At 44.8% G+C, this 26,315-nt stretch overlaps 1 protein-coding gene and 1 long non-coding RNA gene across 3 annotated transcripts in view; one reads left to right on the forward strand and one right to left on the reverse strand.

Moving 5' to 3' along the window:
- The window catches only part of NTN4 (netrin 4), a 95,038-nt gene extending 88,578 nt beyond the window's left edge, over positions 1–6,460 (forward strand). For both annotated transcript variants that reach the window (XM_030548515.1, XM_030548514.1), the window contains one exon: positions 4,407–6,460. In XM_030548515.1, the coding sequence (XP_030404375.1) occupies positions 4,407–4,543 (137 nt within the window). In that variant the 3' untranslated portion in view covers positions 4,544–6,460. The remainder of the gene's footprint in view (positions 1–4,406) is intronic.
- LOC115644322 lies at positions 2,680–25,991 on the reverse strand. The gene is made up of 3 exons (XR_003998473.1): positions 25,887–25,991; positions 4,843–4,846; positions 2,680–2,691 (listed from the first exon to the last, which is right to left on the reverse strand). It is a non-coding gene; the product is annotated as an uncharacterized LOC115644322 (long non-coding RNA).
- Between the last annotated feature and the right edge of the window lie 324 nt (positions 25,992–26,315).

Raw genomic sequence — 26,315 nt, forward strand, 5'->3', positions numbered from 1 at the left:
AAGTGTTCTCCTACTGGTTTTTTAATGTTATGGTTCCTGGTGTGAGATTTGTGTTCATTTATTCTTCTGCATAGGGACTGTCTGGTCCCTACTATTACTCACACCTTCTTGTCAACTGTCTGTAATGGGACATTGTGGAGATTTTTGCAATCTTTTGTCGTCGTTAGAAATATTGCTCGGTGTTTGGCTTCGAATCTAACATACAGAAGGTAAGACAGATGTACTTAGGAATTCTTTCTAATATACTTCCCATGGTACAGGGGTTAGGGTGAATCAGCATCCCTATGCTTAAGTTTATTATTTAAGCATATAAGACCTTGGATCATCACAAAAATCCATAAACATTTTAATGTGATAGATACAGGTTCTTAATGTTTCCATATGCAAAGCAAAGGCAAACAGGAAAGGCCAGATTCTGATCTCAGCTCTACTGACATAAAGCTGAAGAACCTCCATTAAGGTTGAAGAACAAAGAATATTATAGTTCAGCTATTCAGCTGGTGTGTAACAGTGAAAATGTATTGACTTCAGTGAAACTCTACTAATTCACACCAGCAGACGCTCTAGCTCCATATTTCACCAAGTTAAAGGCCAACCACAGAGTGAATTAATATAAGTCAGACCGCTAAGAAGAGTCGGAGATGTGGTCTTTGGGGCAAATATTCAAAAACATATATTCGGTACACATCAATTGTAAATTTATGTAAATGTACAAATTGCTCTTACCTGTGTTAGTTTTCAATAGGTGAAGCTTAGTAGCTGTTAAATTTCTGCATGCTGAAAGAAGAATTGGGAAATATCTGCCCACGCTGGGGATGTGGTCTGTCAGGGAGAACCATTAGAAATGTACCTCTGTTACCTCTGATAGCACATTCACTTCAGCTATGCTTGTGCCCCTTTTGTGTTCAACTTTATGGGAGCATTTGAGAATTTTCCTATCAGAAATGTTTGTGAAAAGCAAAATGGAAACTGCGCTTTAATTTTGCGCACACACATATTTGTATATATTTCCAATCAGGGAACAGAGCCAATTCTACGACTTATGTGGGCAATCACAAGCAACATAGCTCAGATTTTCAGTTTTGTGGCCCTGATCCATCACTGTCCTACTCCAGTTTTATGCAAGTGTAAATCTGGAGTAAAACAATGACAGACCATCCAATACTGGGTGAATTGTTTGCAATCCGTCCATACCATAAAAATACTTTTTAAAATTAATTGAATGAGTTCAAGTAATAAATAAATTTAAAAAAATAGTGATATACTCACAAATATTCCCTGAGCAGGAAAAGGGTCTAAGGCCCTGATTCTTCAGTGAGATAGCATGAGAAGACCCTGTACCAACACAGAGCTCTGCTGCAGGCACCAGGATCTTCTTCCATGGAGCTCATCACTGGATCAAGTGATAACTTTTATTTGTAGTCTTGTGATAGCTGATGTTTTTCTTAATGCCCCAGCTCCTGGAGTCCTGTGATTGCAAAAGAATCTCAGCTTTCTTTTAAAAAATAGTACATTTCTAGCCCTCATGGTCATAAAGAGAAGCTTGAAAACATGAACCAAGTGCACTGTTCACACTCAAAAACTAGAAGGCAAGTAAAAAAGAACCCAATTTAATTAATTAATTTTTGGCCAGTTGGCGGTAAGGTATTTGTAAGTTAAATGACCCATTTACTCTTCTCTTAGCATAGGAACTATAACCTTCAGATCAATAAAAACCATGAACAGTGGGACAAAAAGTCAAAGCAGACATGAAATTATTTCCTCACACATAACTTCTCAGATAACAACATCTCCTAAAACATGAAAGAGATCAAAGAGCAAAATAATGTAAAAATATGTTTTCATTCTGTCCCAGCAATACAGAGCAACAGCTTGGATCTTAGAGTTTTCAGCCAGAAAATCTAAAAACACTCATCAAATCGCACCACCCTGTTGCTCAGATGATAAGCTCGCTGAGTTCCTACAAGGAATATTGCCAACACACACACAAAAGTGAACTAAGAAGACAGTAAACACAAAAGATTTAAGGGTCTCAATCACCTTCAAGGAAACAGACTCCACTTCCTAATCGCAGCTCTGCCAAACATAGGAAAAGAACAGAGAGTTCCTCACAACTGAAAGCAAGGAATTTGAGATGAAATTCACAACCTTGAAGAACAGAATGAGACATCTAAGGAAGCTTTTTCGTTTTATTTTTGCACTTCCATAAAGACAGTTCAGCAGCATTTTTAAAAAAGCAAGTCTACAACATCAACTGCTAATTAAAAAAAGGCTTGCTCCCATACTCAGAGCTTCATTCATGCCAAGCTGCCTCCTGTAGGGAGATTTTATGATCCTTTGAAAACTGATGTTTCGAACAGAAATGTTGATAGAGCCATAGTGAGTGCTCTGCAAATAGCCATACTATAATATGTATCCTGTGTTTACCTTAAAGAAAGATGACTGTGTGTGCCCAAAAACTCAGATGTACCAGATAGTAAATTGTATCAAATTATATAAATATCTGTATCCCCTTTACTTGTGGAGTTGATACTTTTAAAATAGCCTTCTCCTGTTAAACAAAATACTGCCTACATTGGGCTAAATCCTCAGCTGTGCGTAGGGAGTTATAGGTGGCAAAGATGGCTCCAAGCCAGCTTTCTCTTGTCCAGATCATTAGGCTGGCTAGGACAAGTTAGAGCACCCACATCCCTGACATGCTACCTTTGGAACACTCCCTACCATGCTCAGGGAGCCGGAAGAGTCTAGTGCAGAGGCCATTATGCCATATTTACAGTAGCTGTGGTTGTCCTTTACTCTGTGTTTGTACAGCCCCTAGCACAATGAGGTCCTGAGCTTGGCTGGTGCCTGTGGGTGCTATCATAATATAAATCATCATCATCATCACCATCCCCTGACTCCAGAAGGATCCTCAGCTGCCCTTCTAGGACAGCTTTCAGATTCCTGTGTGCCCTCAGGATCTGGCCCAGTGTTTCTTCATATAACTTGCAGCCTTATATGAAACATCTAGGGCCTCATTCTGATCCCCACTGGCCCTGACTCAACAAGGTACTCAGAAAGCATGTGCCTAACTTGAAGCATGTGAGTCATCGCACTGACTTCGATGGAACTGCTCCCGTGTTTAAAGTCAGGCACATGCTTAAGCACCTTCTTGAATCAGTGCCAGTGCCAGTAATCTGTTATAAATTAAGCAAATCCACTGCAGTGAACAGAGTTACACCTGTGTAAAATCTAGTGAGTTGAGAATCAGGCCTGTGGCATCAAAAGCATGTGATGGAGCCATGTACCAGGATTCTGTGTCACTGCTTTTCACAGGATTGTGAAAGCATCTAGAATTCAGGCAAGATTTTTGAAGGACGCTGCTAACATATCTCTGAAATGTCTGGGTGAGGCAGAATTTAATGAAGCATGTTTTGGTTTGAATGCAAGCCCTCAGGCACCCTCCAGGTGCTCATTCCAGTTCTTCTAATAGCCCCATTGCCTCATTGGAGTGTCTCATAGCTAATTGTGTTCCTACAGGCATTTAACCTGCAGCTGTAGATTTCCATGACAGGATAGGAATATATATGAAACTTGCCTTACTGATCTGCAGCAGATCATATATTTTTAAATATCTAAAACTCTTTAGATAAATTCAGTATCAGTGAGAACAACTGCTTTGCTAGGTTACATTATTCTAATCTGTTTACATTATGAGCCTTAATTCACTTTTAACCCTAGAGCTAAAAATAATGTTGTGGAAATATTTACATGATCTTCCCCTTTAGTGCCACCCTTATGACATGTACGTACACACACACACACACACAGATAGACAAGTTATACACATGCCGTGCCAACTTTGCATGGACAACTGGGGCTGAACAGGAATGAAATCTGCCCCTGTGCAGAAGAAGGTCAACCTGCATTGTGCAGAAGGTCAGACTAGATGATCATAATGGTCCCTTCTGACCTTAAAGTCTATGAGGCCTGTGGATCATTTATGCCCCACCTGTGCCCTAATCTGAGGATTTAAGTGGGGTCTGAATGATGCATAAACCTTATGCTGGCTGCGCAGGAGTGAATTTAACCCAGCAACTTCTATTAAGTCTGTAAACAGAGGATATGAAAATGAGCACCTTTTACCCAGCGCCCTCTCCTCCTCTGTCTCCACAGCTCTTCCCACATGCCACTTGTCTATATAGAGTGAGTCACCACCAGATTCAGAGCTTGACAACATCATCTCATGCAGATCTCACTGTCAGTTGGGCCACAGGGCTAACTTTGATGCATCTCTCTATATATACAGGATTTCTACACAAACGTAGGGTTTTTTTCTTCAGAATATCTACTTATATTAACTTTCAGTGTAGATACCTTTTAAAGCATTCTGCTATACAAACATTGACCGCTTTGATGATTTACAGGCTTGGAATACCTTGTAGCAGGGCATGAGGAAGTACGGACTGGGAAACTGATAGTCAATATGAAAAGTTTTGTCCACCAGTGGAAATCAGCTCTTGGAAGAAAAGTCTTGGAGATTTTAAAAAGAGACTGCAACTAGAAGTGCACGAACAGGTAGGACATTTCTTTATGCACAAAATGCAAACTTCGCAGACTGAAGACCTCTGAAATGAAAACTGGAATGTAAGAAAATAGTTCCCAAGGTGTAGCGTGGTGTTCCAATTCATAGGCTCTGTCTAGTTTAACCCTTCCTGGTCAATGTTCATGTACTCTCCTGGATCTTCTTTGGAAGGATGCTCATATGAGCCAATGTTACATTTAAAAAATGTAGGGTCTGATTCTCGTCTCACATACCTAAATGTAATTCTGAAGTAACTCCACGGAAGTCAGTGAAGTTACACCACTATAAAATTGGCATAAATGAGAGGAAAATCATGCCCATAAACTAAAGAGGATGGACAAAAAAATTGCTTCCAGTTACGCCAGTGTAAATCCTGACTAACTTCAGTGAAGTTGAGGGAGTTCCCTGTATTTACACTGCTGTACAATGGTTGAGTGTATGTCTTGACTGCAGTCATTACGAGTGATTGGGGCTCAGGCCAAAGTACAAAACTAGCTTTAATCCCCATAGCTTGGATCCTGGAGCAGTGAAGCTGCAGCAGCTCATGCTTCAGCACAGGCTGTGCAAACCTGTCTGCAACCCTGGCTTTGCAGGGCTAACGACACTGAAGCCTGCACTGCTGTGGTGTCACTGCTCCAGTACCTGAGCTAGTGAGATTAAAGCCAATTTGGGTACATCAGCTCAAGCTGTGGTCACATCCCATGACTGCAGTATAGCCAGACCCTGAGATCAGATTTTGGCCCACTACTTCTAACAGTTTTCTGTAGAACTGGCGATATTGTTTGTATCAGTGGGAGAACTCTGTTGGCAACACGTCATTTGCAATTACTCTGTAATAGCACAAGGTCTGATTAGGATGTGCCATCATCAAAAACAGTTGTGCATTGCATGCTTTTAAAGGAATGTGTAGAATTTAAGTTAGGGCAAAATTGTCTTTTCACTTATACCATGTTGAACCTGCTGAAGTCAGTGGAATGACTGTTTTTACACGGGCATAACTAAGAGCCAAATCCAGCCCTTTGTCAGCAATGTCGTTTTACTAAAGAGGTGCAGCATGTGTGAAGTTTTGTCCACAAAGTGTTAAAACGGATCCTATCCAAATGTAAATATTTCATTGTATAAAGCACTTTACTACCTGCTGCTTCATGTGTGGCAAGTTTAATTTTGTTGGAGACAAAAGGGGGTGAAGTTGGCCTACAAACAACCTATTAAAAGAGAAGCACTCCTGAAGACCCCTAAATGTGGACAACATTAATGGTATAAAGGGAATAGTCCTCTTTGGTCTTGGCACTGACCTCTCAGAGAATCCAAGGATGCAATCTGAAAGATAATGTACTTGCACTGAAGTCCCAATTTCAGACCGGAGTTTGAACCCGATGGGTATTGACTATAATGAGACTTCACAAACAACATAGAAAACAAGAATGCAATTGCCAGAGGATAAGAACTCTGCCTGCGGACAAAGAGATGGACTTGTTAAGTGAAAAGAACTCTGTTTCACATATCACAGCCCCGTAATTCATGGCAGACCTAGAGCTTATTTTATTTTTGATGTTAGTATTTAAAACGGAACCTTCAATTTCATTTCCCCTGTGTTTTTATTTACAGTACATATGGTCGTTTTCCAGTTTACCACCAATTTATGGGACATATCACAGCTATTGCCATTCCCATCACTAGATTATACCTTTTCTGTAACCCATCTTTAAACTTCAGTACACAGAGTGAATTCTGTTCATGAGCATGAGGGGAAAAAATAGGAGGCACTGCAATGCCATAAAAATTCCAAGTCTGCCAATCTGCTTCACAAATGTATTTCTCTTTCAGGGTCGTGTTGGCTCACAAAAATTATACTATTTTGGTAATTTGTTTTTATATCTCATGTATGTAATAAATATGATATGATTTCAGCAGCCTCATCGCTCACTCCCATTTACATCTCTGGTAATATTGTTCTGACACCCACAATGCAAGGAAAAAAGAAAGCCATTGTACAGCAGAATTTTATTCTCTGTGAAGAAACTCAGCCCTTGTGCAAAGAATCAGCACGAGGCCTAAGGACTAGGTAATTCACTTTTTTGTCCTATTTTGAGGGTCTCAAAGGTAGGCCCTTTGAACAGGGGTGATTTCATCCTTAATGTCTTTAGACTTAACCAGAATCTGGTACTCACAGAAAAGCAGAGTGGCTACACATGAATATCAGGCCAATGATGATCCAAATCATGCTAATCCATTGCTAATCCATGCTAATCCATTGTCCCTCCAGCTTTCATTTGAAACTGAAAAGGGAGGATGCTGTGGGAAATTAAAACCAAACCGAAAGGCCTACAGCTAACAAAACAAAACAAAAGTAAAATAATTCACAAGTGCTGAAAAGGAATGGCCAGAAGGCACAAGTGGTGAACTACTCTATAGGTAACACATACTCTTAGATATGCACATCCTGGGTGTGCTCTGTTAATCAGTAACCAAGGGGTTAATTATCTCACCGTGGCACTGATTTCTCTCCTTCCAGTTCTTCCCTAATGGAAAAACATAGAGGACTGGGGTCAGGAGAGACCATATTCTACGCTTGTGAGACTGGGTTTGCCCCACTGTGGAAGAAGTAGAAGTTTTAGCTTCCGGACCCCAGGGAGATCTGCATGGATCTTTGAGTGGGGGAAGATCCATGCAGACATACAGGGACTCCACACCAACTCTAGAGCTCTCTTCACCCTTGTGGCTCTCTTGCCCATGAAACTCCATTCCGGCTCCAAAGGAAAAGTACAGAGCCCCAAACTATGTTAGATTTTCTGCAGATTCTCTGAGCATTGGTGGGGGAATGATATAATTTTCCTTGGCCTGTCCCCTTCCTGCACAGAGCTGACCACATAGTCCAAAACAGGGACCAACAGTCAGAGCCACAGAGTTTATTGAACCTTCTCTTCCGCAGAGGCAGGAGAGATATATGTGCAGAGACTACCTCCACCCCCAGATCAATATAGAATGAACTGGCCTAGTTTATGCACAGAGACTTACTTAAACACAGTGCAGATTGCTGTGTTCATAGTGGCTCAAGGTCTTTGGTCGCAGTAAACGGGGCACTATTGCAAATGACAATCAAACCAGCTCTTGTAAGTCTTATTAGTTAGTCTGGAGACAACTATGCCAATAAGCAACTTGACAGCACCTGCAGAGGAAGGCTGTGGCTTCAGAGCAGGTGAGGCTGATGGTCAGATCTCTTTTATCCTTTGAAATCCATTTTTATGCTTAAGGAAAAGCACAACATTTCAGTAAGGGTATCCAGTAACTAATGACTATATTTACGTAGTAGTGGTACAGCATTGTGAGTCTTCACTAGCCAGCCTGCTTAAATCTCTAAAGTGAATTAGAATGAGCTGGAGAGGCAGAATCTGCTATGGGAAGAGAAAGGTCTGCTTGCAGTGTGTTATCTGGGCCTGTGATTGAGGCAGTCCACTCATGACGGCAGGGCAGAATTTATTTTTTAGGGAAGATAATTAGCTTTCCCTGTGCCTACTTCTTCCTTAATATTTGCACACACATCAGTTATAGCACAGAATTTCTGTAAAATGCATATAAAGGTCCCCGAGAGACAAGGTGGGTGAGGGAATATCTTCTATTGGTCAGCTTCTGTTGCTGAGTGAGATATGTTTTTGAGCTTACATGGAGCTTTTCTGCAGGTCCAGAATATCTTCAGTCTCTGGATCTTTGTTGATTGGACTAGGCTTTTGAAAGAACTACAAATGTTTCTACTTCTACCCCCAGCCTCCATTTCCCCTCCCAGCTCCCACCTTCCTTTCTCATTACTATGACATCCTGCCCAATGTGCTTTCACATCTATTCTCCACTCAACTTGGCTGCTTCTGTCCTATCATCCCATTGGAATGGTAAGTATTAGGTGACTGGGTGGCTCAGGAAATTGTTAGTGGTTTACAGAACATTTCCCTTGGAGGTCACCTGTTTAAATCCAGCATGGAGCCTCCTTCTCCTTGTGCCTCATCAATAGGCACCAGCCACGACTGCACTCCTGGTGCTTGTGAATACAAGGAGTCGAGAGAACATGGGTCCACAAAACTGCATCCCCTCTGCACAAGCCAAAGGTGTTGACTGGCCATAGACAGGAGTGCCCATTCCTTAAAGAGTAGCAGAGTGGCCATAGTGACTTCCATGCTTTGGAGATCCTGGAGGTTCCCAGTAATGGCCTGTGGCTTTGTGCCCCCACTTCGGTTAGCTATCCTTACTGCCGTAGTAAAAGTCCAGTGGCTCTTCCCCATTGTGAGCCCAGCCCTGCTCCCACCGAAGCCATTAGCAAAACTCCCATTGACTTAGGGTGACCATATTTCCCAAAAGGAAAACAGGACACTGATCAGGGCTGGCCTGACCCCCTCCCAGCCCTTGGCGCAGGGCTGGCCTGAGCTCCACCACTCAGGTCTGAGGTTGACAGACTGAGCCCCACCACCTGGGGCTGGAGCTGAAGCCTGAGCCCCACTGCCCATAGCTGATAGCCCAAATCCCTCCCCCCCCTGCGTGGGGCTTGCCTAAGCCCCTCCTACCCCCGGTGCAAGGCTGGCCAGAGCTCTGCTGCCAGAGGCTGGGGCTGACAACCCAAGGCCCGGTACCTGTCATTGCTGATTGCCCCTGAATGTTCTTCCCCCCCTTTTTTGGCAAAACTGGGCATTTTGTCCCATTTATTCTTGACAACAATGATCAGTTGGCAAGAGCAAACAAATGGGAATGAATGCCCAGTTTTGCCAAAAAATCGGGACATCCGCGACGGAGCTTGAAAATGATTGACTTCAAGATGTGCAAGATCAAACCACGTGTCTGTCTCAGCTGTTTGAAAGGTTGCTGACCCCTGCCCTCAGCTATAGAACAGTGCAAGTTTTATTAGTGAGGGAGGCATGTGTGTAGCACTGGCTTCATGTACTGGGCTCCAGCCTCTGCTGCACCCTGTGTTTGTTGGGCACAGCAGAGGAGGGGAGCCACAAAAGAGCCTGCGGTAGTGCCCTGATCCTGAGCACAACCAGGAACCAGTTCAACCCCTAGCCTACTTTAGCCCAGCCTTGGGACTGCTCTGAAATATGTCCCCCATTCAACAGCCCCCAAGGGTCTGACGGTCAGCTGGTGATTGCAAGAGGACAGTGTGTTCTGGCCATGTCCCTTCCTCCTCCCAGCATGCTCTGTACACCAGGACTGAAAGGGAGTGGTATGGGGCAGCTAGACCAGCTTTATATCACCTAAGGAGCTCTTCTGCCCCTGAGGAATTACCCATTTGGATGTTCAGTCCGAGCCCCATGGCCCCTTTGTGCCATGGGAATTGTGGAAAGAATCCACAACAGGGCTCAGGATTGATCCCACTGGGTGAGCTTCTCAAATAAACATGATTCTTGTTCCAATGACCCATCACTCACAGTGGAGGAACATGATCTGCCATTTGCAATGGAAAATTACAGGCATATTTTCATATAATTACATTAGTGGGCTAATTCTTCTGGGATGTGACCATGTTTCTGAAAATGACGGAACATTTGGCACTACAAAACTGTCTAAATATAAATCCAGGCTGGGTCTGGAGAAATATAACTTTGGAACAAATACCTACAGTGTATTTTTTAAATCATTTATTTTTAGTTATCCTATTTACTTCCATATCAACAGTAGCTAGTTTAAAAAAATCTCAAAAATGTCCAGTGGCTGCTCCCACAGCAGCTGATAAGCCGCTAAGGACAACGGCAGTCTCTAGGGTTTCTCTTCTGGTGTGTTGATTTTTCAATGACAATACGTTCTAAAATCTAACCTTGCCCAGAGGTCAAAGCTACTCACAGCTTCTTTCCCACAGTTCAGCATGAAAATATTTATGAATGCACTTAATTGCTTCCAGGAAAGGGAGGGCTGCCCTGAGAAAAACAGGCCGAAAGATATACTATATATGGAAAAAACATCATGACATATTGAAAATATTACCATGATCTAAAGATGAAAGCACCAAGATTTCTGTTTTCTTGTCCCACCTCTGCCACTAACATGCTGTGTGACTTTGGACAACTGCCTTGTTCTACCTCTCCATCACTTAAGTGCCCATCTATATAATAATGATCCTTGGTCATTTCACAGATGTGTTGTTAGGCTCAGTTCACACATGTAAACAGAGAAATACCGCACTGTACCTGCTTTGCAGCAACCCATAGTTTAAGCCATTTCCAGTATTTTCTTGGATACTTTCTCAATATTCCAGTAGAACAGGCAGAAAACATAATTAGGAAGGCAGCAATCCCTAGTGGCCTGTTTGACCCTGAGCTCCGCTGCCTCACATCAGTAATAGTTTCTTCTCCACAAACTATGACATTATTCCAACCCTACATGTTGCACCCATATTTACAGTATTTTCTTCCTCAAGTGGACGCTCAGTGTACATATTTAATTCTTAAGCACATTTATTTCTTAAGTACAAGGCCAGAATTTTAAATCAGTTCTCTTCATTTTGGAAGTCTTGCTGCCAAAAGTCATCACTTTACACATCAACTCTTGATGGAGAGAGGTGGGGAAATATTTTCTGAAACTGAGAATCAATGCGAGCTCCATGAATCAATTAGCTGTGTGCATGTGTAAGAATGCAGCCCTCACCTTTCACTTGGAGATCAAATGCATCAGGCACAAAAACCAGCTAGCCCCTTCCAGCCCAGGGCTTGGGACTCACTGTGTGTTTCAACACCACACAGCCAAGGTAGAGATCAAGATAAAATAACTGTTCACTAGACTGACAAGTTCTGATGTTTAAAAGACTGGTAGATAAAGCTTGCTGCCTCCATCGCCCTGCTCAGTGTGTATTCACGATGCTCATGTATCATCTCTATATGGGTCAATGCCAGAGGTATTGTAAACTTACATCTTTCAAATATGCAGGTGTAGAAAAATTATACATAGCTGCCATTCATAGGCTCTGATTCTCCTCTCATTGGTGTGAATTAGGAGTAACTACGGACAGATCCTCTACCTAAGGTGCTTATGTAGCCCCCATTAATGTAAAATTTGAGCACATCCCAATCATTTATCTTTATCTGCATATGACCCCTGTGAGGTAGTGTAGTACCATTTTACAGATGGGGAACTGAGGCACAGAGATGCTAAAGTTGGAAATCCACAAAGGTACTTACATTTAGGTGCCCAAGTTCCAGTTTTGACTCCACTGTGATCAACAAAATTCCCTCCAAACCCTATACATGCCTAAACTCACTCAGGGCCTAAGCTCGATCAAGAAGAGTTCCCTAGGTGTCTAGGTTTTTCTTCTTTGGGTGGTTGTTCATGTCCATTCCAATCAGGTGCGCACAGGTGCACGGCAGCCAGAAACTTTTCCCCTAGTAGCATCTGTCGGGTTGGCCTGGGCGCCCCCTGGAGTCGTGCCTTCATGGTGCTCAGTAGAGAGCCCTGCCAATCTGCCACCCCCTCAGTTCCTTCTTACCGCCGGTGACGGTTAGCTGTAACAACCTGTTGCTCTTGCTTTGCAAACATGTTTGAACAGTGTCCACTCTTAGTGTTTAGAGTTAGTTCTCAGTAGTTTATTAGTGTTAGTTTAGTATTAGTAGTTAGGTCATAAGTTTCATTTCGGGGGTTCCCCTCACCAACATTCCCCTAGCACCAGAGTATGCCCCAGTCCCTGGGGAGGGGTTCAAACTGCAAGGACTATGGAAAGATTATGCCAAAGAGTGACCTGAACTCTTCCATCTGACACAGGATCAGCAGAATCCACACACGGCACCTCGTCATCAGTGCTCAGTGCTCCGGCACCAACCATGCATGAGCTAGCCCAAACCGCCTTCCAGCCCAGACTGGCCTTTTGAGGGTGTGGTCAAGGATGGTGCACCAGGACAAGAACTGGATCTACCCTGTCTTACCTTTTCGTCCCGACTGTCCCCTTTCTACCGAGCATGGTCCTGTATCACCTCGGACCGCTGAGTGCTCTGCATGGTAGAGAGGGGATACACCATTCCAATGCCCTCCTGACCTTCCACCCCCCTTCCCCATCCCTCTTCAGGGACCCCTCTCACAAGCAACTCCTTGTACAAGAGCTGCACTTGCTCCTATCGCTAGGGGCAATAGAAGAGGTTCATTGGGAGCAGAATACTTCCTAATAACGAAAGCCAAAGGAGGACTCGAGCACATCCTAGACCTGTGAGAACTCAACAAGTTGATGAAGAAGCTCAAGTTCCACATGGTCTCTTTGGCCTCCATCATCCAGGACACTGGTATGCCGCCCTCAATTTAAAGGATGCATACTTTCACATAGCAATAATTCTGTCCCACAGAAAATACCTCAGGTTTGTGGTGAACAACACCCACTACCAGTTCACAGTCCTCATATTCGGCCTGTCGACGGCACCTAAGTGTTTACTAAGTGCATAGCAGTCGTGGCTGCGTTCCTGTGCCAGCAACAGACACAGGTGTTCCCGTACCTTGGTGACTGGCTCACCAAGGGCCGCTCCAGGTCTCAAGTGGAGGCACAAGTCAACTTCATAAGAACAATGTTCAACAAACTGGGCCTCCTTCTGAACAAGGAGAAATCAACACTGTCCCAGGTTCAAAGGAGAGTTATAGGGGCAGTGCTGGACTCAACACAAGCTGGGCATACCTCCCGGAAGCAAGGGTTTGGTCTCTCAGCAACATCATAAAAGGTCTCAGGCAGTTCCCCAGCACCACAGCAAGGAATTGCCTGAAACTCCTGGGACACATGGTGGCTTGTACCTACGTAGTACAGCATGCCAGACTCAGACTTCGACCTCTTCAGTCATGGCTAATGTTAGTGTAACGGCCAGTTCGGAACAGCTTGGACAAGATAGTAACCCTGCCTCGCCTGGTACTCAACTCACTCTTGTGGTGGCTCAACTCACAGGTAGTGTGTGCAGGGGTCCCCTTCACCAGCCCTCAGCCGTCTCTTTCTCTCTAGTGACAGACGCATCAGCCTTGGGCTGGGGAGCACATCTGGGAGACCTCAGGACACAAGGCCTCTGGTCTCAGGCGGAACTCGCTCTCCACATCAACGACTGAGAGCTGAGTGCAGTCTGCCTGGCATACTAGACTTTCCAAGCCCACTTGGCAGGGAGATGTGTATCAGTTATGACAGACAACACCATGGCAGTTTTATATCAACAAACAGGGGTGTGCACACCAGTGTTCCCTCTAATTTTTCCCACCCGTGTGCAGAATGAATTTTGTTATGTGCACCGAGATGGAGGTGATGTGTCACACATCACCTTCATATTGGTACACATAACAAAATTCATGTGGTGGGGCTGAGGAATTCTTGTGGGAGGGGGCTCAGGGCTGGGGCAGAGGGTTGGGGTGCAAGGATGTGAGGGCTGTGGCTGGTGATGCGGGCTCTGGGTGAGGCCAGGGATGAGTGGCTCAGGGCAAGACCAGAGGGTTGGGTGCAGGGGGTGCAGGCTCCAGCTGGGGGTGCAGGCTCTGGGGTGGGGCCAGGGATAAGGGCCTTGGGGTGAAGGAGGGTGTTTCGGTGCTAAGGCAAGGAGAAAGGACTCCCCCCACCCAATGCTCTTTCCCTGCAGCAGCACCTGGGCTGGTGGAGGAGAGGTGCCTGTCCCTGCTGCGGGAGCTCTGGGGCTGGGGCTGCAGGATAGCCGCCCCTCCCCTAACCCCAGCAGGTCCGTGCCAGGGGCGGGCCACACCGGGGTCCGATCCGGCCACACGTGGGTCCGTGCCACTCCGGCCACACTGCCCTGGGCACACGATCTGGTCACAACTGGGTCTGAGCTGCAGGGTGAGTTGGGGCTGGGAAAGGGCGCCCCTCCTGTGGCAGGTTGGGAGCCAGGATAGGTGGGGGGTTGGGGGAGGGGTGCCCCTCCACCAGTCACAGCAGGTCCCCGAGCAGGTTCCCTAAGCACATGCATGGCACTAAATAGGCTGCTGCGTGGACATGCCTCCACGCAGCTTACAGGGAACTTAGGTGCACGCGCCTCTCTCCTGTGCCAGGAAGCCCTCACGCTGTGGAATGTCTGTGTAGAGCATTCAATACATCTGCAAGCATCATACCTCCCCAGATGCATTTCCACCTGTCTCTCGCATCCACAATGTGCTCCTCAAGGGACGGAGGGAGCAAGCCTCGGTCATATTGATAGCGCCAGCCTAGCTCCACCAGCACTGGTACACATGACTCCTGGAAATGTCCATGAAAGCTCCAGTCACCTTGTCGCCCTTCTCGGACTTACTAACACAGGATCACAGCCCTCTCCAACACCCAAATCTCAAGTCGCTGCACCTCATGGTGTAGAAACTCCATGGCTGAACCCAATGGAGCTCTCCTGCTCAGACCCAGTTAGACAAGTCCTCATTGGCAGTAGGAAACCTTCCGTGAGGGTCACCTACCCCTTGCCAAGTGGAAGAGATTTTCAATCTGGTCTGTGCAGCACAGTTTGTCCCTGACACTCAGCTCCGTACCGCTTATACTGGACTACCATCCCCATCTCAAGCAGCAGAGATTGTCCATGTCGTCAGTGAGGGTCCACTTGGCTACCATCTTGGCCTTCCACTCAGGCACAGAGGGCCAGTCAGTCTTTGCCAACCCTATGGTCAGCTGTTTCCTGAAAGGTCTCGACAGGCTATACCCACATGTCCGACAGCCTGTCCTGGCTTGGGACCTCAGCTTGGTCCTTTCCAGATTCCTGGGTCTGCCCTTTGAACCACTGGCGATGTGCTCCCTGCTCTATCTCTCATACAAGGTGGTGTTTCTGGTAGCAATAACCTTAGCCAGGAGGGTGTCTGAGCTCAAGGTCCTAGCATCAGAGCCTCCTTACATAGTGTTCTATAAGGACAACGTTCAGCTCAGACCTGATCCCGCTTTCCTCCCGAAGGTTGTGTCCCAGTTTCACATCAACCAGGACATCTTCTTCCCAGTGTTCTATCCTAAGCTGCACTCCAGTGCCAGGGAGCAGAAGCCTCACTTGTTGGACGTTCGCAGAGCACTAGCCTTCTACATTGAAAGACCGTTCCAGAAGTCCATTCAACTGTTTGTGGCAGTGGCAGACAGAATGAAGGGTCTTCCAGTCTCCTCTCAACGAATTTCATCATGGATCACGTCCTGCATCCAAGAGTGCTACAATCTGGCAGGTGTGCCTGTTCCCCTGATAACTGCGCACTCCACCAGAGCTCGACCTCTTCAACGGCATTCCTGGCACAGGTTCCCACCCAGGAAATCTGCAGAGCAGCGACATGGTCCTCCATACACACTTTCACAACGCACTATGTGATCATCCAGCAGGCCAGAGACAACGTGGCCTCTGGAAGAGCAGTGCTCCAATCAACAGACAACTCCGACCCCACCTCCTGAACTTGGGCTTGTGAGTCACCTGATTGGAATGGACATGAACAAGCACTCAGAGAAGAAAAAATGGTTACTCATCTTCTCGTAACTGTTGTTCTTCGAGATGTGTTGTTCATGTCCATTCCAATACCCACCCTCCTACCCCTCTGTCAGAGTAGCTGGCAAGAAGGAACTGAGGGGGTGGCGGGTCAGCAGGGTTCTATATTGAGCGCCATGAAGGCACTACTCCAGGGGGCGCCCGGGCCAACCCGAAAGGTGCTGCTAAGAGAAAAGTTTCTGACTGCCATGCATGTAGCGTGCACATACCTGATTGGAATGGACATGAACAACACGTCTTGAAGAACAACAGTTAAGAGAAGGTAAGTAACCATTTCTTTCCTCAGCGCATGCACACTGCTGCCTCCTTCTAGGCGTGTGGGTGCCTCTCTCCTGCTTAAACCCCAGAGCTACTCACAGACCGGGGAAGATAGGTGTTCATCCGCCCTAAGCTGCATGTAAGGCCTGACACAGTAGGTGGCCTTTGAGTACACCTGAGAGGTGGCAACTCCCTATTCAAATCCCTTCTCTGCATTAGACTTGGGGGGATGACTTCTGCATCCCAGGTAAGTACCTAAACCTCACTACAGGTTATAAGGGAGGGCTCCTCCCGCTCCCCCAGCTGTTTTGTTTTGGGCCCCACACATTCCTTAAGCAGCCGAATGCTTATCTTGCCCCTCCCACCCCCGTGCAGCACAACGTGGGGCTGCACTAACTTGACTGGGCAGAACTAGCTCTCAAGGGCTGTTTAGAGGAGATGGAGATAACTGGAGTTCAGCAGCAGTCCAGCCTGACCTCCTGCCCTGCCATAATGCCAACATGCCTTTGACACCAGGGGCTGCAGAGTGACACAAAAGGGACAGAGCAGGGCGAAGGATCTGGCCCATATGGGTGTAAAGCTAGTGCATGAGAGATCCAGCACATATACACATCTAAGGAAGAGACACACATCAGTAGGTGAGCGTGAAGCCATTGTTTCAGGTTTGTCCTGTTTTCTAATAAAGAATAAAAGTGATTCTCATACCAGTTGCTTGTGCCAGAGTTCACCTGTCAAACCCTCACATGCGTCTTTCCTCACTAATGTAAACATTTTAGACTTAAGGAGAAACTCATCACATGAGATTTTCAAATATGCCCAAGCAGGGCTGCCCAGAGGGGGTGAGGGGCAAGTGGGGCAATTTGCCCCAGGCCCCAGGCCCTGCAGGGGCCCCCATAAGAATACAGTATTCTATAGTATTGCAACTCTATTTATGGAAGGGGTCCCCAAAATTGCTTTACCCCGGGCCCCCTGAATACTCTGGGCAACTCTGTGCCCAAGTGATTTAGGCACTTAGCTCCCATTGGGTTTCAGTGGCAGGTAAGAGCCCAACTCCTTTGAAATTCACTTTTTCCCATGACTAATTGCTTGTTTCTCATGTCTTACATTTATAATTAGACCTACTTATTCATTTAGGAGCCTTGATTTTGATGCTCCACAAAAAAATATTTGCATCCAGAAACACTGTGAGAGCAGTCTGACTTGCTGGGCATTGGAGCATTTCCAGTTCTGGTCACAGATGGAAACAGGAAGTTAGGCTACCCCACTCACACCCTGATAAAGTCAGCTGAACATTTCAGCACTCTGAAAAAGTTTAAATTTGATTTTGCTTCAAAAACTGGGAGAAGATGGGATGGTTGGCTATTCTGTCAGCTTTTATTTTTTATTTAGTCCTAGCTGAGATAAAAACATGCATCCAGTAAAACTATTGGGCTGGATCTTGGTCACACACTGGTTTTACATCCAAGTACGTCTACTGACCTCAGTGGAATTGCCCCTGATTTATACTGACATAAGTGAAATCAGAATCAGACCCATCTGATTTAAACAGAATAAGGACACACAACCAAAAATGTATCTCTATACCATACATAAACCTTAATACTACTTAGTTTCTGTATACACTTTCCAAAGGAAGGCAGTATTCCCTTCTGTGGATTAACCTTTTGTGGGCCTGTCGCAAACATATTTGTGAGTCCCCATGGGGGGCAATGGGGCGTGGCACAGAGGAAGGGGGGGCCAGTCCCCAGAGCTAGGGGCTGGCTGGGAGCAATGGGGCATAGTGCAGCAGGGGCGACTCCCACTCCACCCAGCCCAGTACGAGGGCACTGTTTACAAACCAGCAGCCGCCAGATGCACACTGGCCCACCTGGCTCTGTGCTGCAGACATGACCCTTCCACTTGGAGGTGGGCCCGCGCCACACTGCCCTTCCTCCCCCATGCCCAGTGCCCCCCCTGCCCAGATACACCCCATCCCTACAAGCAGTACTTCAAGTAGTATCATCCCACTTTACGCAGGGAAAGACGAAATCACAGAGAGATGAAGTGACCTATCCAAGGTCACACGCAGTTCTGTGGCAGAGAGGGAACAAAAATCAAGGTCTCCTGCCTCTCAGTCCAGTGCTGTAGACTTTAAGCCCTGCTGCATCTCTCCCTGACTTTGGAATACTGGAACTCACTTGGGCTACCAGCCAAATATTTGCTTGGTCAAACGTACCCGGTCTATAATTTCCAGAGATTATATCGTTACTGTTTCTCAGTTTCCCTTACTACAAAATGGGGAGAATAAGGTTTATCCACCTTTGTAAAGTGCTTTGAGATCTGCAGATGAGAACTGTGTAGATGCCAAGTATTATATCATTATCACCATGCAGTCTATTGTTCACCTTTACTCTGTGCTAGTGACTGTTTAACTTGGGCATGTTAAAAGCAATAACCACCAAATTCTTTTGAGCAAAAAGCATTTATAATTGGATAATGGCCACAAAGCGCCAACTGCTAGGTTGCCAAATGCCTGAAGGAAACCACTAGAATTTTTCTACCCACAGACCTATTATGAAACTGACAAGGTCTTGCTCTATGCAATTCCTATTAATTTTACTTCTGAGCTTAAAGATTTATGACAGCTTTGTTGGACACTCATGTGTTAGACAGGTATTGTTACATGCCAGTTTAACCCATGGAGCAACCATGGGTTGATCACCACAAACGACTGCATCCCAGTCAAGTCACAGCAGCTCTGGAAGTCTCACCTGCTTAGGTATAAGAAAATAATAAGTTACAATAATACAAAATTCCATTCTTGCTTTCAGCCCTTAGGGAAGTCACACTGCATTCCAAAGTACAGGAATCAGAATTACTCAACAGTAAGGACACTTTCTCAAACAGTATATGAACTTAATCCCTGAAAATACTTTAATGCTTGATGGATCATATACACTATGTGTGTACTCTGCCTATCATATAAACTGCACCATCCATGAGATGGAAAAAGTCAAACGTATTCTGTACATTATCCTGGCACACAGAAACATGACCACTGGGAAAAACAAACTCTCACTCATCTTCATTTCATAATCTGCAATATTATCTGCAATATTATTTGTTAAAAAAAAAGTTAAAATGGTATCAAATATGAAGAAAATGAATACATCAAATAAAAAATTTTTGTGCAAGTGTCTTTATCTCTGCAGGTCTTGCCATATTAAACAGCCTTCTGGTATCTGTCCACTTTCTAGCTCAAAAACTTAGATCAACTTAGATCATTTTTTCTTTGCCTTCTAACTTGTTTTGTTCTCTGCTATTATTTTTGATTTTACCATTGTAGCTTTATTTATCGCTGTAAAGTATTTGGAGACACAGTGTGTATGAAGGCACAATGCAAAATAAAATTGCATTGTTTTCTAACTGAGGTGCAGTTATGAAAAACATGGCTTATGAGTATGTTTGCTGATGGGCTTTACAGGTAAATCACAGTGACTCTGTGACATCACTATGCTGATGCAACAGCCTCATTATTATTTGTCTGACAGTAGAGTCTAGCGGCCCAGCTAAGATTGCTGCTCTGTTGCGCTAGGTGCTATTCCATCACATAGTAACAGACAGTCCATTCCCCAAAGAAGGTCTGATCTAAATACACAAGGTGGGAGAAATGGCACAGAGAGCTTATGTGATTTGTCAAAGGTGACTCAGGAAGTCAGTGGGAAGAGTAGGACCCCGCAACTCCCACTCCAGTGCCCTAAACATAAGACCATCCTTCCTCCCTGACCTCCTACCCATTCCAACAGATTATATGATATATTTTTTCAAGCCCTTTTTGCTCCATAAGCCTTATATTTTTCAATAGTACCTAGCAGCCTAGTAGCTAAGTGCTGAACAGGTAATTGAGGGCCAAATCCAAAGTCTATTGACAGCAGTGGGAGTCGTTCCATTGATTTTAGTGGGCTTTGGATCAGGCTTAAAGATCTGTAAAGCATTGGCCAAAGCACAGTCCAGGATGGATTCTATTATTTTTCCTTCCCTATTTCTTCTCTTGCTTTGGGTTTTTTTTCACCTCCTATAAAATGAGTGAATGACAATCTTTCTATCTGTGTAGATGCCACTAAAAATGTGAAGGCTGGTCCATTGTTTGTGCACAGTCATGTATTAAATCCTAAAAACAGACACACGCTGGATCCTACTAGCTGTGGCTCAGTGATTTTATTCTCATGACCATCAGGCAGCTGAGCATTGACCTCAGGTCCACTCCTCTCCTCAGCACCTCTTGGGTAAACACCACAATAATAATGGCAATAAAGGCATATTAAAGACCATTCCTTTTGTCCAAGTCAGGGAAATGAATTGGTCAATTAGCTTAAACTTAACATAATTCATAGGACAAAGATTCCTGCCAAGTAATCCACCTTAATCAATTCTGTTACCCATCATAAACCAAGAAATGACCTTCAGGTATTAATACCCAGACAATACACCATTTGTGTGTTTTCTAATTAGCCTATTGCTGTGTTGCTGCACATTCCCCATAGGTTACATAGCTTTCCATCATACTCCAAATCACACTGTGTGAGTCCCAGGAATTCAGTTAATTAATCTGACCTTTTCTCATCTATGAAAAAAACCATAGATGTTATTTTTTGACATATCTAATGTCCCTTAATGTTATTTTTTTCCTTGGTATTCTCTTATAACAAAGATTACTTTATTAAGCACTGGGAACAAATTACAACAGTATGTCATTGTGCTAAATATTGGCAAACAAAATATTTTTGTAAAATGTAAGAGGCATGCAGTAAAAGCCACTCTGACTTTGTCCCATATATTATGCAGTGAAAAAAGACTGATTACTCAGAAGTACGTATACTGATGCCACAAACAAAAAAATTAAACAGTCAATAAAACCCTCAGCCTGACTTTAGTTACTTAGGTCCAAAACCTGGGAGTCCTCTTGGATCTTCAGCAACTTCCGGATGTTATGGTAGCAGCTTGTGAGAAAGACACGTTTATATCACTGATACTTGACCAGAATGGTATGACCTTTTCCCTCTGATGCTGACCTTCCTAAAGTAGTCCACACAAAAGTCACCTCAGGTCTGGATTACTGACATGTGCTCTACATGGAGCTAGCCTTAAGACCATCAGAAACCTCAGCTGGAGCAAAATGCAGCTGCCCATTTGTAATGGAGCATTTCCTGTTGTGAGCATGTTACACCTGTGGCTTCCAGTTTCATTTCTGGGTACAATTCAAGGTAACAATGTTAGCCATGAGGTTCTCAGCCTGGGGCCCATGACTTTCAGAAGGTTATAGCTAAACAGGGGGTAGGTCCCAGGTAGAATGGAGGGGATACTGATATGGAAGAGGTTAAGAACCACTGTATTAACCTATACAATTTTAAGCAATCTCAGTGTTAATAGTAGAGGTAAGTATATTAACAATGCCCATATTATCACTATGAGCACATTTAGGAAAAAATATCTTTCCAGTGCTGTGACATAATAACCTCGAAGAAGTTTGTATTGAACAGTTTAAACATTCGGCACCTGATCCTGAGAGATGTTGAACTGCTGTAACTCCCATTGATTCCAGTTCCAAATCCTCAAAGCATTTTATGCGTCCAATGTAGCATCTAGAAAGTTTGCAGTGCAAGAGTTGGAAGCATTTTCTCATCATTCAAAAACCCAAACTGTCTGGAGGCAGGAAGCAGCCAGATCCCGTTTCTGTTCTCACTTACATGGGAGTGAATCTGGACTAGTTCTAATAATTATAATAGCTTTGATGGAGTTCATCTGGACTTGCATCCAGGTAGCTGAGAGCAGAATTGAGCTCCTTGTGCTCTGGACCATGCTATGGTTCTGGAGGACTAATGGTAAGTTCCTACCAGGCACTCTGCAGGAGGTATGGAACGTGCATACATTGCCTTGCTATTTGCATTTAAAGAATTAATAAAAATTCCATGTTTGTCGGAAAGCTTCCATGAAGTTTATAGCCTTGATGTTTTTATCACCTCCTGGTTGTTTTTCCCCTTTCTGACCAACCAAACCAATACAAATCAGTATTTTAAAGTATGCAGTTACCAATCTGCTACTAGAACTATGTAGTTCTCTGACCACCAAACTTCACAGCAGGTGAAACAAACAATAAAGAACAAAGAAAAGAATTCACTGCACTCATATTAGCCTTTAGGACACCCATATTAATGACTGCTATTTAAAGGAGAACATTTTCCCTTTAAGCAAATAGCTTGTTGGGAACAAAAAGGTCAAAACTGAATTTTATTGTAGTGATGTAATACCAAAGAGACACGTCAAAAGGGAGGGCTTACCTAAGTGCCTTAGTTGTCAGAGGTGCTGAAATGAAGAGGGGCTACTGAGGCTCAGCAAGTCTATAAATCTCAACATGTATTTAGTTGTCTGGAAATGGGTTTAAGGCCACAGTTCTGCAGATACTGAGGACTTCAGAGGGAGCATGCTCAGCTCCTGTTAAAGCTAATGAGAGCTGATGGCAGGCAGCACTCTTTGGAAGCACTCAGCATCTTGCAGGCTGTGGCCCTAAGGGTCCAATTTTCAAAGGTACATCGGTGCCTAAAGATGCAGATAGGTGCTTAGTGGGCTTTTCAAAAGCTCCTGACCTGCTTAGGTGCCTAACTCCCATTGACTTCAATGAGAGTCAAGTGTCTAACCTCTGTTAGATATGTTTGAAAATCCTACTAGGTGCCTATCTGCATCTTTAGGTGCCCAAATACCTTTGAAAATCTGCCCATCGCTGCCTAACTGTAGGCACATCCTTTGAAATCTTCGGTCACCAGTTCTCATACACTGACTACTCACATTAGTTCTCCATCTTTAACCAAACTAGTGAAAAAGGACCCTACACATTTTGCCAATGTAAATTACTTTCCGTGCCACCCAGAAAATACACTCCTTCCTTCCTCATGTCTCTTGGAATTTGTGAGCAGATTCAGAAACTTTTGTATTTCTCTCTTTCCTGGGAAATGTTAGCATCAATTCTGGTGTGGTCATTTCATGTTTTTTAATTTCATCTGCACACCATTATCCTGAGACCTTGGTGAACCAGGAAATCAAAGTCTTCCTTCAGGGTGGCGTTGGAGGTTTGCAGTCTGATGTGAGAGAGTAGCACAGAAACAGATTTAACTTTGGCTATTTTAACTCACATTTAACATTATTAAAGATGCCTGTTGATGAAGAGACTTGAATCTAAACGAGCCAATCGCAATCATTGTACAATAATAAGCATTCCCAAATGGTTTGGCTCAACATGCAGGCACAGGTGTTCTCTCTGCAGAGCACTGATTACATATCCACAGGCAACATCTGTGGGGGGATGAAGCACATTGAAAGTGTCTGAGTTCAACCTTGAGGAAAAAATTCCACATGCGCCAAAATGAAAATCACTTTGCTTTGAAGACTGAGGTCAGGAAGGATTTCAGTGTGATTATCACAGGCACCATGACCCCTGTTTTAACTGCTTATGCGTTACAGCAGAGGAGTGCACTGTGCTGGTGGTGCTTCCTCCTCTAGTGCTCTTGCTTTATAACAGCAACCAAAACTGAATGTGACTGAAGTCTGATATAAACTGGCTCACTTCATGGCAAAAAGTTAACTAAGGCAAAGAGTTGCTTCTCCCCCTCTTTTAATTGCTTATTGGGCCTCTCAGTGAATTCCTGTGGGAAATCTCTACCTGACTATACTCACAATAAGCCTAAGCAAACCCAAACAAAACAAAAAGATTGTTATGCTTTAGAAGTCTCAGAAACCCATTTTGACTGTATCCAAACAAAATGGTGTGAAGCATTGCTGTGCAACAATATCACTTGGATCTGTGATAGGCCTCACAAGCTAAGCAGAGTCAGGACCTCACCTCAGTTAGTGAGGTGCATGCAAGGAGCTGGGAGCAAGAAGCTGAGAGTGAGAAGGCGTACTGCTGGAGGACTGAGAAGTACAAGCGTTATCAGACATCAGGAGGAAGGTCCTGTGGTGAGGATAAAGTAGGTGTTGGGAGGAGGCCCTGGGGAAGTAGCCCAGGGAGTTGTAGCTGTCATGCAACTGATACAGGAGATGATGTAGACAGCTGCTATCCACAGGGCCCTGGGCCGGAACCCAGAGTAGAGGGTGGGCCCGGGTTCCCCTCAACCCCCAACTCCCTATTTGATATAAGAGGAGTTGACCTGGACTGTGGGTCCCACCAAAGGGGGCCAGCAGAGACTGTGGGGATTATTCTCCTCCTTTTCCCCATGCTGGCCAGTGATGAGGTTAGCTGACTGAATGGCAGGTTTGAGCCACTGGCCAAAAGTGGCCAAACTGAGGGCTGCCATGAATCAATGAGGCAAGCAAATCCACCAATAAGCACAGGACTCACCAAGGCAGAGGAGGAACTTTATCACAATGATTACATTTGGTAGCTACAAAATGAAATCATGACCTCAAAGGCAGAAATAGCCATGTGGTTCCTGTGTACTTTCCTGGCCTGCAGCAATACACCTTGGGCTGTGGTCTTACTAGGCTGCAAGTTAAAGATACTTCAAAGGGGAGGTTTGCTCAAAAAGGGTGACAGAATTTAACCCCATGCATGGGCCATTCAATTCCACTGTAAATGGACAGCAGGTCTTAATTCTCATCTCCAAAACACAGGCCTACAGGAATCACAATGCTTTACAGGGCATCTAAAGACCACAGTCAGACAGATTAGACTTATTTCACAATTCCGGACACTTCCCAGAATAGCAGGTTGCCTTCGATATGGACTGTAACACTTCTGACAGTGAAAAAGTAACAACACACTTGGAAAAGTACCAGTATCTTTGACCCAATGAACACCTGAATCTCAGAAATATCTCCTCTCATCAGCAATGTAAATATATGGGTCAAGAACAGCAAAGTAACATAGCCTCTACTTTTAAGATTTTAAACCAGTGCCTATGAGTCCTTTCTAAATGCCTTTTAAAAAAACAGGAATTTATCACTGAAGGAGAATGTTATTTTATTTTATTTATTTCAATTTAAAAGACACAAAAAAGCTTTATCCCAGATTCTGATTGCCATAACAAAATATTTGAAATACAATACATGACAATAAGATGCAGCAGAAAACCATTTTAAGAATATAGAAAATCAGCAACAGAACCCACCCAGCCAGATGCTCTGTGTCTTTCTATAGAAGGAAACAAAAAATCCCCATCCGCCAGTAGCCCTAGAATCCTCTACTCACCCATGTGCCTCAGTGATTCCCAAATTCCTGCCTAAAAGATGAGCTTTTCAGCATGCCTAGAGAAAGGGAGAAAACCCTGTCAACAGCTTCCTTGCTGTAAACCACAGGCACTCCAGCTAAAACCATGCCACTCACAGTCACACTGATGTCACACAAGGTAAGAGGCAGGCTCTCTCAAGCAGGCGGAGTGGAAGCCATTTAGAACTTTTGAGCAGGGCCGTCCTTAGCCATAGGCAGCATAGGCAGCCGCCTAGGGCACCACTAGGTTTGGGGGCACCACTCTGCCAGGAGCCAGACGGGAAGCGGTGGAGCATGTAAGAGCAGGGCTGCTAGGTCCTAGAGAGAGCCAAATACAGCACAGTCTGAGGGAGGGGATTGGCTGCTGGGGTCTCTGGGAAGGGATGAGGGAAGGAACTCACCTGTGAGTCTGACTCTTTCCCCCAGCATGAGGTGAGACAGGCTTGGTGGCTTTGGCAGTATCCTTTGTTGTCCCCCATAATGTCCATTCTTCTCCCCCCTGCCCCACGGAGCATCCCCTCCTTTCTCCCTCCCCCCATGCAGCACCCCTCTCTCCCCCCTCCCCTCCTTGGCTGCCTACTGAGGAATGAAAGTGAAAGTAACTCACTTCCTTGGCAGGCAGCCAGGATTGGAATGGTCGCACAGGGCTGGGTTGGGGACAGCCAGATAGCATGTGCAAAAAATCAGGACAGGGGGTTGGGGTAGAGTGAGCAGATGTCCCACTTTTATAGGGACAGTCCCAATTTTGGGGTCTTTTTCTTATATAGGCTCCTGGTGCCTATATAAGACAAAGCCCCAAATATCGGCACTGGCCCTATAAAATCAG

Source organism: Gopherus evgoodei, chromosome 1 (assembly GCF_007399415.2).
Source record: "Gopherus evgoodei ecotype Sinaloan lineage chromosome 1, rGopEvg1_v1.p, whole genome shotgun sequence".
Lineage (NCBI taxonomy): Eukaryota > Metazoa > Chordata > Testudines > Testudinidae > Gopherus > Gopherus evgoodei.